We start from the raw sequence: 14984 nt of genomic DNA, 5'->3' as shown, positions 1-14984 counted from the left end.
TCAAAAAATCAGGTAATGCTTACAGATTTATATTCTTTTGGTGATAATGCAGGAGTGCATGAGTTCAATAGAGAGAGAGAGAGTGAGGTAATTCCATTAATTAAGTGAGAGATTAGTATTGACAAAAAAAAAAGAGGGTGAGAGAAATGTTTAGAGACGGAGAGAAATAGAGAGAGCTAGCAAACGACTGCGATTTTTATAAATTCCAATACATTACAATGTTGATGATACAGCTGGGTGCAGGCTAACATTTCATTACTTCCTTGTCGGATAATTATTGTTTAAATAGATCGCTTTTAGTTGTTGAAGCATTTGGCAAATTGCTTAAATTATGGCAGCTAATTGAAAAGCTATATTGCGATCTTTATCCACACACTACTTGAAAGCCCGCTATCTTAATCTTACATATAATTCAATTAAATTTCATTAATGTGACTGTATTGCGTATACGCCACGTTGTTGCCACTCGCATGCTGTGACGCAGTTACTGCTCTAATAAAATACAAAACTCAATTAAATTTTTGTGGAGCGCAGATTTCTTGATTTGCTGATTTGCACACGCAATTAAGTTTCTCTTTGCTGGCTCAATGTCAATTTATAAAAATAAAAAAAAGGATTTTCAACTAATCCGCATCATGTGTCGTTTTATTTCATTTGCAGGATCAGTACGATAATCTTTCAATACACACAAACAAAGGCATTGAAGTGCTCGATAAATATGCCAATTTTTTACGCGATCGAGTGGTCATAGAAACGGAATATGCCGGCAAATTAAGGTGAGTACAGTAAAATATATACATCTACAATTCCCTAGATGATTGATTAGTAGTAGAAGATAAGATTACTTCAAGTAAGATAATTATCATAATAAGGACAGACTAAGACTTAGCTGGAAAATACTTGAGATAATATAAACATTTGTAGCCCAAACTGAACATCTCATTTGTTGAGATCTTATTAAAAAATGTTGGAAAATAATTGTAATTACAAATGCTTTTAAAGCCTCCCAAAAATGTGTAAATCATGTGGCGCCACTTAATGCCCACATTTGTACGTCAATTAAATGATTTTTTGTACGGTTTGCTGGCAAAGGCCTCGCCCGTTTGCGGGTCTGTCAAGACAAAAAAGAAATACACAACAACAACAAGTAAATAACAAACAATTCCTTACAAAAAACAAGACACATTAAACTGAACGCGAGTGCAATTCTCATAAATATAAAGTTTATTTTTTTTTCATATATATAAATTGAAATATGAAATAAGCACAAGGTCAGCCAGTTCTAGAGATTGTGCTCCGGTGCATTGTGTCCAATGGCCATTCCTGAGCAGTAGCTGAGCTGCACTGACTGATGGCGCGGGGGGAGGGGAGACGGGTTATATATATATAATAAGTAACTAATTATATGCTGTGTGGCCAGCGCAGAGAGCGCTCATAAAGATATATGCACGCCTTTTGCGCCGCACTTCAATTAATGCCCTTTTACAAGCGACAACATGGGCTCAATTTCGAGAATGTTGCGCCGCACCTCGTGTATGGGCGGGCTGTGTGTAGGGAGCGGGTATGTAGGGTGTGCGCATTGGTACCCACCCCAATAATATGCGCGCATGCCTGTGTCCAGCTCGCCAGCTAAATTGCGCAATAGATTGACAACTGAATAAACAAGAGATGACCGCGACCTGCCCCACGCAACTGACACGCGACTAAGAGTGATGCGCGCGCTGGAGAGGTGTGGGGTATAGCTGATAATGCTGTCCATTAAATATGATTGAGCTTGGGCAACGCCGAGCCCAGGCTGTATGTACTTGCAACTGGGCGTCATAATTGTATAATTTGCTTGAAGATTCGAACCGCCGACGTCGCCGCTGCTGCTGCTGCGGCTGCTGCTGCTTTGGGCCAAGTTGTTGGAGCACTTGGGAACGCTGTCTCGCAACGTGGTTATCGTTAGCTGCCGCTTTTTTTCAAAACTATATTTCTCAATGGGGTGGCGTCTGTTCCCACAATTTGAATGCCGCAAAATGAGTCGAGAGTTGGCTTGATGACTGACTGAACTGAACCGAACTGAGCTGAACCAGCTGAACTGTGCCTGATATGCCTGCAGCTACTGTACGGTCTGAGCCCTTTATAATGACATTATCATTGCGACGCGGCGTTGGCGGCGTCTCTTCCCAGGCGCCCAACTAGACCACAAATGCGGCCGCATTGATTGAAAAACACTCTCTGTATATTAAATATATATATATTCATATGTATATATCCATATTGTAGTTAGTGAAATCAGAAATCTGTGGCCGGGTAGACTGAAATTTGAAGAGTGCTTCGCGTGTCCCGCAATGCCGAAATGAAAAGTCTCGTGTTAATGCAAATGTTTTAACTTGGCGCTGTTGTTATTATTATTATTGTAATAATAGTTATACATAGTGGTTGTTATTGTTATTTCTTTCTCTATGCATAAACAAAGTTTCACTAATGCCATGCTCTTTTGATTTTCTTTTTACAGGCGCTTAGTGAAAAATTATCAGCCCAAAAAGAAGGAGGAGGAAGACAATGAGTAAGCACAAAAAATATAAAAACTAAATATAGTTGTAAGAAAAAGAGAAGTTAATTGCAACAGCTCAGCGTTGAGTATACCCTGTAACTGAAAATTTGATTTCTGTGAGCTGGGTTTTTTCCATTCCAGAAATGGAATCCAAACTTTTATACTTCTTACATGCTGCTCCATGAAAATGACTATGCCCTGTACTACGCTTTTTGAAGGGTATTCCCAAAATTGTTGATGGTTTTCTTTAATACGATTGCGCAAAAGTTTGTTAAATCTTTTGGAAAATTATCCATAATTTGAGCGATTTGCTGTTTGGCATACATGTTAGCAACGTGTTAAGTGTTAATTTTGGCCAACGCTAGCGATGACTCTCATATAACCAATTGCGTGTCTGTGGCGTTTCTTTTGTAAGAGAGACTCGTAGGGGAATCATGATTGTAGCCACTTTAGGGTCCACATGTTCCATGTGTGGTCTGAGAATATTGTGCGGCCTGCCACTCAGTTTTAATTACATTCATTCCATACAATTTGCGGCCGCCTGACATCATGGCTCGCAAATAGCTCGGCGCAAATCTTTGCTGGCATTTGTAATATGACAATGAAGCCGTTGCGTCCAAGTTAAAGAGTTGGTAATGAAATGCCAGGCAGCTCTCTCGATCGCTTGACGTTTCGCCTTATACAGTTGTAAAATCCATATATTTATTCATGATTGCCGCTCGGCCTGGAACTATACCATATGCGGATTGACAGACTGGCGGACAGACTGGCAGACAGACTGTGGCGACGACAGCGTCGCGTGGGTGTTCAGTGCGCGTCACAAAGCGCGTGTCCAATAAGAGGGCCATAAATCGCCTTAGCCAGTGTTCGGCTCTTGGTCTTGGTCTTGGTGCTTCGGGACAGACATTGGAAGTAGTTTGTAGCCGAAGGCGCGAAAAGGCGTGGGTCGACTGTAAACCCAGTTAACTAACTGATTGCCTGGCCTGCTATTTACAGATTTACATCGAGGCAAGCTTTCCGCAATCTGCTCAAGGAGGTGGGCGACTTGGCGGGGCAGCGTGAGGTGGTGTCCGAGACCCTGCAGCTACAGATAATCCAGGGTGTGACGTTGCTATCGAAAACACTGCGAGAGGACCGCAAGGTAATGTCTATTGAACTTTGCATATGTTGTTGTTGTTTATATATGTTGTTAATCATACTCTCATCTGTCATCTTTCTATAGAAATGCCTTAACGATGGCACAATGCTGCAACAGGCCCTCAGCGCACAGCTCTCGTCATTAGAGCGCGCCAAGCGAAATTATGACAAGGCCTATAGGGATTCGGAGAAGGCTGTTGAGAATTACAAGAAGGCTGACATGGATTTCAATCTGAGTCGCGCCGAAGTGGAGCGTTACAAGAACATTATGACGTCCAAAATACAGCAGTCGGATGATGCAAAGAACGAATACGCCAATCAGCTGCAGAAGACCAACAATCTCCAACAGCAACACTATGGTATACTATTGCCCGCCGTTTTCAATCGGCTGCAGGAGCTGGACGAGAAGCGTACGCGTGGCATACGCGAGTTTATTATTGGTGCCGCGGACGTTGAGTCCTCGGTGGCACCTATAATTGCGCGCTGCATGGAAGGCATTGTCAAGGCCGGCGAATCCATCAACGAGACGGAAGACTCGTTAAAAGTCATCGAGAGGTTTGCTTGAAAAACTCGAATTACTTCTGTTCGGGCTTAACTAAACGTTTTTATCATTTCAGATATCAATCGGGCTTCACACCACCAACGGACATACCATTTGAGGATTTGTCAAAGATGGACCCCAGCGCAGTGCCGCAATCCAACTACAGCAGTGTTCCCTACAATCACTTGACCATTAAGAGCGGCACGCTAACCGCCGCCAAGCTAAAGAAGGCCCGTGGCGGCATCTTGAACAGCATCTTTGGCAGCAACAAGGTGAGAGCAGTCGTTGGCGATTCCCGCTTCTGGTTCAGGTTTACAATTTAGCTGCAAGCTCTTCAAGCCGTTTTATTTTATTTCTTTCTAAGTGATCCTCTGTTATGTTCATGTCTCTATCCTATCTCTATCATTGCCTGGCACACACTGTCTCTCTATCTCTCTCTCACTCTCTCGATGTGTCTGTTTGTTGCGAGAGATTCTACCAGTCAGCACAACAATTGCCTCTTGTGTTTCCGATGCTTCTTGATTAGTTTTAAGTTAATTTTTAAGTAGTAGGTTTTGTGTCTTCTAATTATAGTTTTACTCATGCCGTCTCTATTTTTCTGTTCTTATTTCATTTATCGAAAACAAAAACAAAAATCGTTATGCCATTTCTTTAATTTATGTCACGAAACATATGGACGTTGGTTCCACCTTGCTGTAAGTACCAAGTGTCCAGCTGCCTGTCCAACCTACCCCAGGCAGCTCAGCGCCGTTTCGTTTCGTGTCCTCCCATCTCATGTCTTACATGTCGACTAAACCAAACAATGATTGTTGCAGTCTTTCATATACAATATATATACCATACTCAACACCTTATATAAACATACATTTAACAATTGCATACGAATTTGTATATTTTATGTCTCTGTTTGACAATTATTAAAACAAATTTTACATTAGTTATGCAACAATTGGCTGCCTACGCTTTTCACTCGCTTTTCCATTATTATTGAAAATTCGCCACAGACACAACCACAATGAACAGTTCACAAATATTAATTGTATTTAATTCTTTAATTTCTTTTATGCATATTTGTTGCTGTCATACAATTTTCTAACACAAAAAACATGCTTTTACTTACACATACATACACACCCACACCCACACTCGGAAAAACTAAAACGAAAACAAAATGTGATACGTTTTCAATGTAAACAAAATAAATGTTAAATAAATCAATAATCAATCAATTCGCTGCCAATAGCAACGGCAGATAATTGAAGCTTGTATCACAATGAAGGTATGATGTAAATTCCAGCTCTTCTAACTAACTAACTAACTGCTCTTAACATCAATTACTAATAAGCATTTAACTACTAATCACAACTGCTAAACATTATCAACAAACACTAGCGCAATTTATTTAGCCTCTTCACTGAGTTACATTCACTTTGAACACCTAACCTTAAGTACAACATTAAAACTAAAAATTATTAAATTAAATATAATAATTAATATTATATGCGAAGATTAATTAAATAGTTGGTTAGTTAGCAACATGCCACAGCAGCACACTCACACACTGCAGAAAATATAATTAACTTTTGTTTAAATTTATCAATAATTTATTACAAATTCAAGCATGTTTTTTGTTCTAATTTTTTTTGCGACATGCTGTTTGATTATTCTGATATTTATTTTACTAATTATTTTCTATTCATTACATTTCTGGAAACTCTATTCAATTTCCGTTAAGGTTTCTATTTATTTTGTATACCCTATCTGTGTAAACAACTGGCGTCTGCTAATCGTTGTGAATGTGTTTGTTAAAATTGTTGTTCCGTCATTTCTGTCTTGTATAGTACTCATTGCACTTCTACATACCATATATATATATAACATATATATGCATATGTATATGTATGTATTGATTTTTTGAGCCCAACAACTAATGCTTTTTGAATTCATATCTAGAATTCACTAACTGCGGACGGCCAAAAGGAGGACTTTAGCGATCTGCCACCAAATCAGCAGCGCAAAAAACTGCAGGCGAAAATTGCCGAGCTGCAGCATAAGGTTGATCAGGAGACGAACACACGTGATGGCCTAATGAAAATGAAAATCGTTTATGAGGCGAACTCATCGCTGGGCAATCCGATGACTGTTGAGGGACAACTGAACGAATCCGAACATGAATTGGAAAAACTGAAAGTGAATTTGAAAAAATATCAAGGCTTTTTGGACAAGGCTAATCAGCTGCAGGTGGCCAACAATAGTCCGCAATCGAATCGTAATCAATTGCAAAACGGACACCGAACATCCAGGTGAGTACTTCAATAAGCCACCTAGCTAATGATGTCCATTTAACGTGACATTTCTTAATGTTTTCTTTTGCAGACATTCCAATGGCAGCGCCAGCGCTGATGATCATCATGATGGCGATGATCAGCCCGATGATGCTGGCAGCTTAAGCAGGTCAGATTCTGAGGATAATGTGGCGCAAATTCAAAATGGGCATAATAATAACAATAACGGGTACACTCATAAGTCTACGTTCAATGTTTATATATTCACTCAGCTACACATTAATACATACACACACACACACACAGTCACACACTTACACATTCATACATTATTGTATGCCGTATATTCGCGTATGATTTGGCTCGTTCACTTACTCATTTTTGTATCATTTCCATTGTACATGGTTTTGTTTCAATTTATTTTGGTGGCATTTTATGGTGTTGGTTCCGTTTGCTCATATTTTGCACGTATGATTTGTCATCAGCGAAACTTTTAAGTAATAGAAAAAATTGCCCACTAAAAAAGAAAGTCCACAATATGCCAAAGAAACAAAGTTTATATTTAATTCATCTAATTTGCTTTCAATTATCTAAATTACTTTTAGTTCTTATTGATTTTTAATTGCTTACATCATACATATAACACGTAATAATGTCCAAATCGCAACTTCTTCAAATATTTCGTTTCATTTTGCCTTTCCATGGTGAAATCCAGCAGTTCGGCAAGTCCCGAGAGCGGCCTAGGCACCTCGCACACGTCACTGCCCGGCTCCGGACAGGGCAGCGCCAATGAAAATGCCGCTGGCGAGGAGACGACCTACGAAACCGAGGTGGAACTGCTACAGCCCCTAGGCACATGTCGAGCGCTGTATCCCTTTGAAGGTAAGTCCTCAAACGTGTTTATGAAGAAACCTTCTTATCTAATTAACTTGTCTATCTTGCCTCCCATCAGCTACCAGCGAAGGCAGCATACCCATGAACGAAGGCGAGGAGCTGCAAGTGATTGAAAATGATCAGGGTGATGGCTGGACGCGTGTGCGGCGAGCGAACAATTCAAATGGCTGGGACGAGGGTTTTGTGCCCACGAGTTACATTGAGTGCACACTCTTTGCTTAGATTCGTTCTAGTAGGGAGGAGGCAGGCAGTTTTAAATGTTAACTACTTAACAGCATTTGCATATGTTCCATACATTTGTGTACTTTTGTCATAACTTTGCGTTATTCTGGACAGCCATAAAACATGAATACCATACCAATTATCACACATACACTTCTAACGCACAACCATGTACATTCGTTTTAAGATAAGCTAAAAATTTTCATTTCTTTACACAGTGTTTGTATATTTACCTTGATTTAAAATTGCATTGATTATAAAGTAGAGAACAACATATTATATAAAATACGGTCACTAATCATAGCTACACACACATATAACAAAAAAATATACATATGTGCACCCCACGAAAAGACCTCACCTAATGTAAGCGAACGTAATGAAACGTTTCCCTTTTCACAACAGAACTACAAGTATAACAATCATGTATTAACTATTTATATACACATATATATAAAATGTAATTTATATGGCACATACATTTTCCACATTCGTCATGAAAAATAAGCTGGTAAACATATTGATTGAAAGCATTAAAATGGAAACGCACTTAGCAATATGCTTACTAGATTTATTTTTTATAATCACATTTCATATTTAATGGCACCTGCTACTTTTCGAGCTGACCAAGAAAAGCAACAGTAATTGTGGCTATTAGATAAAAAAAGAATACACTAAAACGCACCTTCAATCATTGATAAATCTATAAAGAATAATTAATATAGGAGAGAAATACTTCCATTGACCGCATTTGAAGAAAGTCTCCTCCTTAACGATTTACTTATAGCAAAAGTTATGACAATTTTGCATTAGGCATGAGGCATATGCGAATTGGAAAGCAAAGAGCGAGCTAGCTTGTTATATATGGAATAGCAACAATTGTACATTTTACTTTACGCATTATGCATAAAACAAAAAACAAAAACATAATTATAATTTTATACCTAAATAATTTTTGTATTGCTTTTGCCTTGTACATTTTCACACATACACACCCACACCCACATAAAAACACAGATACTATATGTTAAGACAATGAGACGATGAAAATGAGAAAACACAAGATTTCATTAAATACGAAATTAATATTGTTTTAGGGCCCTTTTAGTTATTTAAGTTGACTACTTTTCAGGCTTAAGTCAAATGCAAAGCCGGGCGGCGCTACCTTTTGTTATGTTGGACGCCACTTTGCAATACATTTATTTATACTTTACATAATATATACTATATATACATATATATGATATGGAAAAACGAAAAAGAGCATATATATTAATAACCGTAATCAAAAGTGAAAAGTCTGCGGCTTAGTAAACGTTTTTTAGAGGCCTGGCAAGTGAATTAGATGCTTAGTTAGTTAGTCTCTACTGTACGTGTCCGTTTGTGTGCAGCCTGCATAGAAACCTAATCAGGCTGTAAATATGTTGGAGAAGCTGTCCTTTCGTAATTATTAATTTTGCCCAACCTTAAATCAAGTAAAGCTTTATAACTTTTGATCCTTGCAATTGCGCGGTTACTTGATTGAAACTGAAACGAAGTGCGAGCGCACTGAAAACAATTCCAAAACTCTTAACTTTATATAATTTATACACTTGCTGATATATGAGAAAGTGTTTGAACATGAATTGAGAGCTGAGCAAAATGAATGTGGCAAATGGTGTCATATGTGGGAGTTGTTCGACCTGTGGGCGAACACATGACAACATATGTAATTAACAATAAAGAAAATAAAATGAATTTAAACTAATTTGATTTTACAAATTGAGAGTTGTGTGTGGTGTTTGTCTTGGATTAAACTTAAAAAAAATCTGCAGCCGTCATCTGTAGTTAAAAACGCGCACTACCTACCAAGGATTTAAAGCCAAGTTTCCCAGGAATTGTATAAGTATTAAATGTCAAATTTAAATTTTTGTATTATATTATACATATTTTTAAACACTATTTTTAGTTAGCACCGAAGATGGTCGTCGCGGATGTAGACGATGTCCTGGATGAGATTGGTAACTATTGGCTTTATTGGTTTTACCAGGCAGCAATTGCAGGACATGCAGCATTTTCTCACAGGCTTCGGTTGCATGCAAGCGCTGATGGTATTTACCTGCAGTTTGACTTGCGTATTTCTTAATGACGAGATCATGGGCGTGGGTCTGGTTGCCGTTGACATAGCCTGTGAGTTTTCGCTGAGTAATAATCAGCTCTCATTGCTGTCTATTGCCGCTTTTGCGGGCCTGATTCTGACATCACACTATTCGGGCTACTTGACGGATAAGATTGGACGGCGTACAATTATGTTATATTCCATGGTCTTGGCTATGGTATCATCGATCATTTCCATATTAATGCCAAGTTTCTACTTTTTTCTATTTTGGAGATTTATGACGGGCCTATTGTGGGTACGGCTAAGTTTTTTGGCTCGCTTGTACTTGATCGATATCTACTCTCGCCCACAGAATCTCTGGTGTTAGCGTCAATAATATTACATATATATCGGAATTTACCAAAGTAAAATTGCAGTCTGTTGTTGTCAACATAATGTGTTTTGCTTTTGCTTTCGGTGCTATTTATGTGCCAGGTGAGTAGCATTTCTCAAGACTCGACTCTCCACCTGACTTCTACCGTCTGCAGTTGTGTCCCATTTTCTCAGTCCGCTCAATCGCATACTTTTTAGCTGGGGTAACTTTCATCTGCGTGCTTGGCGTCTTAATATGCTGCTTAATTCGACTCCTGGATTTTTAGCAATTGCCCTTATGTGGATTCTACCCGAGACAGCGAAATTTTTACTATCCGTAGGAAAAGTGGATCGCGCCTACGAGACTCTCGATCGGCTTTGTTTAAAGAATCGAGGAAAGGACTTGGCGAGCCTGGGCATAACCGGCGTGTTTCAAGCAGATTTACCCGAAAGCACAGTTAAACGAAATTTCTGTGAAAGTTTATGGTACGATACGGTGCCATTATTTAAGCGACCATATTTGAAGAACTTTCTGATCTGTACCATCATTCTGTCTGGCTATTTTTTTGTGTGAGTTTATGCGGGATGACTCTTGTCCAATAGCTACCACGTTCTCTCTCCATCAGGGGCAATGGCATCACGCTATGGTTCATGAAGCTACGTCACAACATGTCTGATTCCAATATGATCATCTGCGACATGATAAAGTACACGAAAACCTCGCATTCCACCTCAAAATGCTCACACGATGCGTCCAATTTTATCGACGGCATAATCCTGGGTTGCGCCTTCCTTGGCTGTTGCATTTTAATCAGCCTGCTGCTGATTTGGGTGCGCAACTCTTACATTCAGCTATTGTATGCAATGATCGCAACAGTATGCGGTTTTAGCCTAAATTTCCTGAAGCTTCATGTGCCCATCCTTATCGCGATGGTGATGTTCAGTTCGCTGTTAGCCAGCAGCATTCCACTGATATCATCTGTTTTATGCGCTGTGGTGCCCACGCATTTGCGGTAAGCACAGATTGCTTAATACACTTGTCAGATCTGTATATATACCGTATGTTTATATATTTTCAGGGGCATGGCTATCAATATGAGCTATATGTTCGCGCGCTTATCGGTCGTTATTGCCAGCGCTATTATTGGCAACTGGATGGTCCCCTTCTGCCTGGTAACCTTCAATATCTTTGTGATATTTGCATTGGGTAAGTGCTGCACTCGGGTCGTATACGTAATATGTGCATCATTTCTTTTATATTTACAGTGGTGGCGATTTTGACGTTCTTCCTGCCACAGATATGAAAAATAGTCAACGACATGGTGGCTGACAAAAATCTTGAGTCACTGAAACTCAGTTTGGTGCTTGTCTCTGGTAAGTCGCATTGAAGGCTGATTGTTATATATGATTGGACATATTGTGTACGCAATATGCACATAATTTCCTTTCTATTTACAGTGCCGGTTATTCTGAAGTGGTTCGTGCCAAATTTATTAAGGACGGCCCACTGAAACTTAACGTGGTGGTTGTCTCTGGTAGGTAATTGAAAGGTAATTGCTATAGCACGAACACGTCTCTAAGAACAAATTGAACGTATTCTTGATTGCAAATCCAGTTAGAACAGATCCCATAAATGCATTCCAAATAGTCGAATTAGCAGAAATTTCCTCAAGATTGAACCAATTGCTAATTTCTACGTTTATAATAAGAACACAGCGCTGTTCAAATAAATATTGTATGTTTATTGAAACTCAATTTGATATACATATTGTTGTGGGTGTTTTTGGTTTTGCTACATTTAATTATAATATTTGTATATATCCGCATATATGTACGTTCATATTGTTCACATCTGTCTATATATATATATATTGTATTTAATAGTTTAATGCAAGTAATTACTTATTTTTAACAAATTGTTAAAGTTAAGTTATCCTTTTCATATAATCGTCAGCCATGCTACACACACTCTGCACTTTTAAAGCGCTGTCCTTAATCTTTGCTAATCCTTGTCCTCAACGCTACACGTTGATATGGTGTTATTTTTACAGTGTTTTTCTTTTCAGAGTACTTTCAATTACAATTAACAACAGGTAATAGGTATAGTAGGTTTAATAGTTAAAGTACAGATCGTACAAAGTTGATCAAATAGACTTAAGTTTCAGTTACAGCAATAGTTAGTATTAAGATACTTAAGTTTAGCTGAAAATATCTTAAAGCTTTTACAGCCATTATAGAAAATAGAGTTCAACAATGATTACAATAGATTTCTCAAAGCACAACCAATTTTTAGTTTTCGTTTCGTTTCGTTTCGTTTCCTTTCATTTCGTTTCAAAACATTTCGTTTTGTCGCCCTTTCGTTTTACAACAATATTTTTGAACTGATTCTCGAGCTAAGGTCAACAGCCAAAATGTAAAGAGTATTTAATATTTATTTGAACTGAAATGTTTTTTATTACCGATACCACTCGAAGGTTTTACCCTGGCTACCTGGACAAATTACATATATATATATATAGCATATATGCACATGTTACTTAAGTAGTTGCACAATGACAAATAGATTATTTCTTAATCTTAGCAATTAGGGGGTTTTCGAAAACAAAAACAATATATAATTAATACCTAGGAGTAGTAGAGTATATAGAATTTTGATAGTTTTTTCTTTAGTACCATGTGAAATTGTTTGAAGTCCTTTTGCTAACTAACGTTAAAAAGTTGTCGCACTTGTAGAAATAGTCGGGTGTTTTTTTTTGTTTTTTCCTAGAGGGTTTTAGTTAGTAGAGAGTAAAAAGTTGAAGATTTTTCAAAGCTTAAATGTAGTCTAGTTTAGAATTTATAATATGACACCAGTATATGCTAGAGATAGTAAATATTTTTTAGACAATTTTTGTTTTGTTTCTCATATAATTTTTGCCAAGTTTGAAACTCCAAGTCGATAAGTTGAACGTTGGTTTTGTTTGCAAGCCCACAAAAAGACGTGTTTTGTTTTGTTCAACCTTTTTGTTTCCTAGTATTTCATTACAAGAGATTGTCCTGTCGAAAGTCGAATGTGAAGCTGCAAGTTCTGGGAAAATACAAATGGGTGGCTGGCAAGCGGGACAGGAAGGAAGTTGAGGATTTCATTTAAGCAAAATGCTTAAAGTGTTGTGTTGCGCCTACCACACTGACTACCGAAAAAATGACTACAGTAAATTCGTCTTAATCACGCTTTAGTCGCTCACGCACACACACACACACACTCTCGCTCACGCACACACATACACAAGAAGATTGTCATATTAATTTAGTTGTATATGTTTTTCACTTGATATCGTTCGAGTGTTTTTTTTTTTTTTCATATCTTATACACTGAGAAAGTTTAGCGTTTAGTTTTGCATTCGATTTGTGTGTCTTGCAGTTTGAAGCCTTCGCGGGCTTATTTAGCTCTGGTTTTAACTGTTTAAATTGTTTCGCCATTCTGACTTCTGAAAAGTGATTAATTAGCGCATTTAGCAAACATTTAGTTGAATATATTTGTTAATATAAGTTAGTGTACTTTAGGTTTCCTGTAGCGTATGCTTTCGATTTACTTGCCTCTTCGTTGCCTTGCATTTTACGACTTTATTGTTAATTTTCGATTTGTTTTATTGGATTTTTGCGTTTCCTGCGCGTGCCACAAACACAACATGCATTAAACACTCACAAACACAACAACAACAAGCAAAAATATATATTTGATTCATTTTTTTTTTTTGTTTTCTTTTCTTTCGATTTGTTGTATAATTCGTATTTCTATATATCTGTCTGTTCGTTCTGGTACTCCGGTTTCTCAATTATTGTGCCTGCAATTGTTTGCCATAGTGTTGCCTTACTGTACCTACAAAGCTCTCGCACCATAATGTTTTAACACATCCAAAACGCTGTCAAGCTCATTTAACTACTAAAACTATTTTGGGGACATACATAGATATATATATGATTATATATATGTTTATGTGGGAATTATTGGTGCTTGGCTTGGGATTAAAACTTCGATTAAACAACAAATTGTTCGGATGGCCCAGCTTAAGTACTAACAAATTGAGCGTTTACTTTAAGCAATAGCATATCATTAAATATTGGTGTTATGCATTTCATTTTTATTGTTTCGTTTGTCGCGCACGCTCGCGTGTTCGGTCAAGGGGAATTATCCGAATCCGAGCCGCCGTAGCTGTGCATGGGGAACAGCGGATACCAGCCGCTGATGTGCTGTCCAATGTTCACTTTGTCCAGATTCACCTCCGTGCCGCCTAGGCCCTGGTTGTGCTCGAAGCCCACACATCGTTGCCATACCATTATGACAATGTTCCGGCCAAAGACATCAGAGCTCTGTGCGTGTAAGTGTCCATGAGCGTGTGTATGTGTGAGTGTGTGTGTGTGTGTGGGTGTGCGTGTTTAAAAGTAAAGTTTATTTGCATACAAATTGCATTAATGTCACTCTGTGTAATTACTGGGAAATATACATATAAATAAATGTACAGCAGAAGCAGCCAATGCTTACATGCTTCTTATACACTGTTCATAAAGTCAAAAGAGTATATTTGTTTTATGCACTGTCCGTTTACACGTCTGGCTGTCTGCTAGTAATTAATGCATTTTCAAGTAAAGTCAATTATCTTCTACAGTCATAGAGCAAGAGTTGGCAAGAGTTGTTCCCCAAGGCACAGTTTGTTCGTGCAAGAAGACTCTTTTAAGCTAACTCTACCTTTAATTCAACTGTGTACAGAGTATCAGTTAGTCGCTGGCACCCGACCGTCTTCTGTCGGCCTATTTGCATTGTATTCACGCGCTGGAGACACACGCACAGCGCAGTCTGCTGCAAATTGGCCGCCATTAATCGCATTAAAATGCAACCAATAACTGCAACAACATGGACCTGACGGCCAGCGTCAGTGC

The 14984-nt window shown here is 38.3% G+C and overlaps 3 protein-coding genes across 21 annotated transcripts in view; 2 read left to right on the top strand and 1 right to left on the bottom strand.

The window, feature by feature from the left end:
* Cip4 (formin-binding protein 1-like Cip4) overlaps positions 1–9365 on the top strand; it is a 37301-nt gene extending 27936 nt beyond the window's left edge. For 4 of the 11 annotated variants that reach the window (XM_002047326.4, XM_070208403.1, XM_070208404.1 and 1 more), the window contains exons 3-12: positions 661–776; positions 2501–2551; positions 3536–3680; positions 3762–4231; positions 4294–4489; positions 5461–5496; positions 6171–6520; positions 6594–6731; positions 7218–7384; positions 7455–9365. In XM_002047326.4, coding sequence (XP_002047362.3) covers positions 661–776; positions 2501–2551; positions 3536–3680; positions 3762–4231; positions 4294–4489; positions 5461–5496; positions 6171–6520; positions 6594–6731; positions 7218–7384; positions 7455–7618 — 1833 coding nt within the window. In that variant the 3' untranslated portion in view covers positions 7619–9365. The remainder of the gene's footprint in view (positions 1–660; positions 777–2500; positions 2552–3535; positions 3681–3761; positions 4232–4293; positions 4490–5460; positions 5497–6170; positions 6521–6593; positions 6732–7217; positions 7385–7454) is intronic. The other 7 variants (XM_070208399.1, XM_070208398.1, XM_070208402.1 and 4 more) reach the window with 7 other exon arrangements.
* A 118-nt stretch (positions 9366–9483) lies between these two features.
* On the top strand, positions 9484–12897 carry LOC6623874 (putative transporter SVOPL). Of its 6 annotated transcripts, none has more exons than XM_015175202.3 (9): positions 9484–9618; positions 9683–10007; positions 10069–10190; positions 10244–10291; positions 10355–10637; positions 10694–11080; positions 11147–11274; positions 11334–11441; positions 11526–12897. In XM_015175202.3, exons 1-8 carry the CDS (start codon positions 9579–9581, stop codon positions 11369–11371), a joined length of 1371 nt encoding a protein of 456 aa, XP_015030688.1. In that variant the 5' UTR covers positions 9484–9578; the 3' UTR covers positions 11372–11441; positions 11526–12897. The 6 variants fall into 6 exon arrangements, with proteins under 6 accessions (XP_015030688.1, XP_032290807.1, XP_032290806.1 ...); XM_032434916.2 differs by having other exon boundaries at positions 10244–10637; positions 11526–11602; positions 11683–12897; XM_032434915.2 differs by having other exon boundaries at positions 10244–10637; positions 11526–11617; positions 11683–12897.
* Positions 12898–13385: 488 nt separating this feature from the next.
* The window catches only part of Fife (regulating synaptic membrane exocytosis protein fife), a 54252-nt gene continuing 52653 nt past the window's right edge, over positions 13386–14984 (bottom strand). For all 4 annotated transcript variants that reach the window (XM_032434897.2, XM_032434895.2, XM_015175813.3 and 1 more), the window contains one exon: positions 13386–14417. In XM_032434897.2, the coding sequence (XP_032290788.1) occupies positions 14226–14417 (192 nt within the window). In that variant the 3' untranslated portion in view covers positions 13386–14225. The remainder of the gene's footprint in view (positions 14418–14984) is intronic.

This window comes from Drosophila virilis, chromosome 3 (assembly GCF_030788295.1).
Source record: "Drosophila virilis strain 15010-1051.87 chromosome 3, Dvir_AGI_RSII-ME, whole genome shotgun sequence".
NCBI lineage: Eukaryota > Metazoa > Arthropoda > Insecta > Diptera > Drosophilidae > Drosophila > Drosophila virilis.
This window is presented reverse-complemented; position numbering and strand designations above follow the sequence as displayed.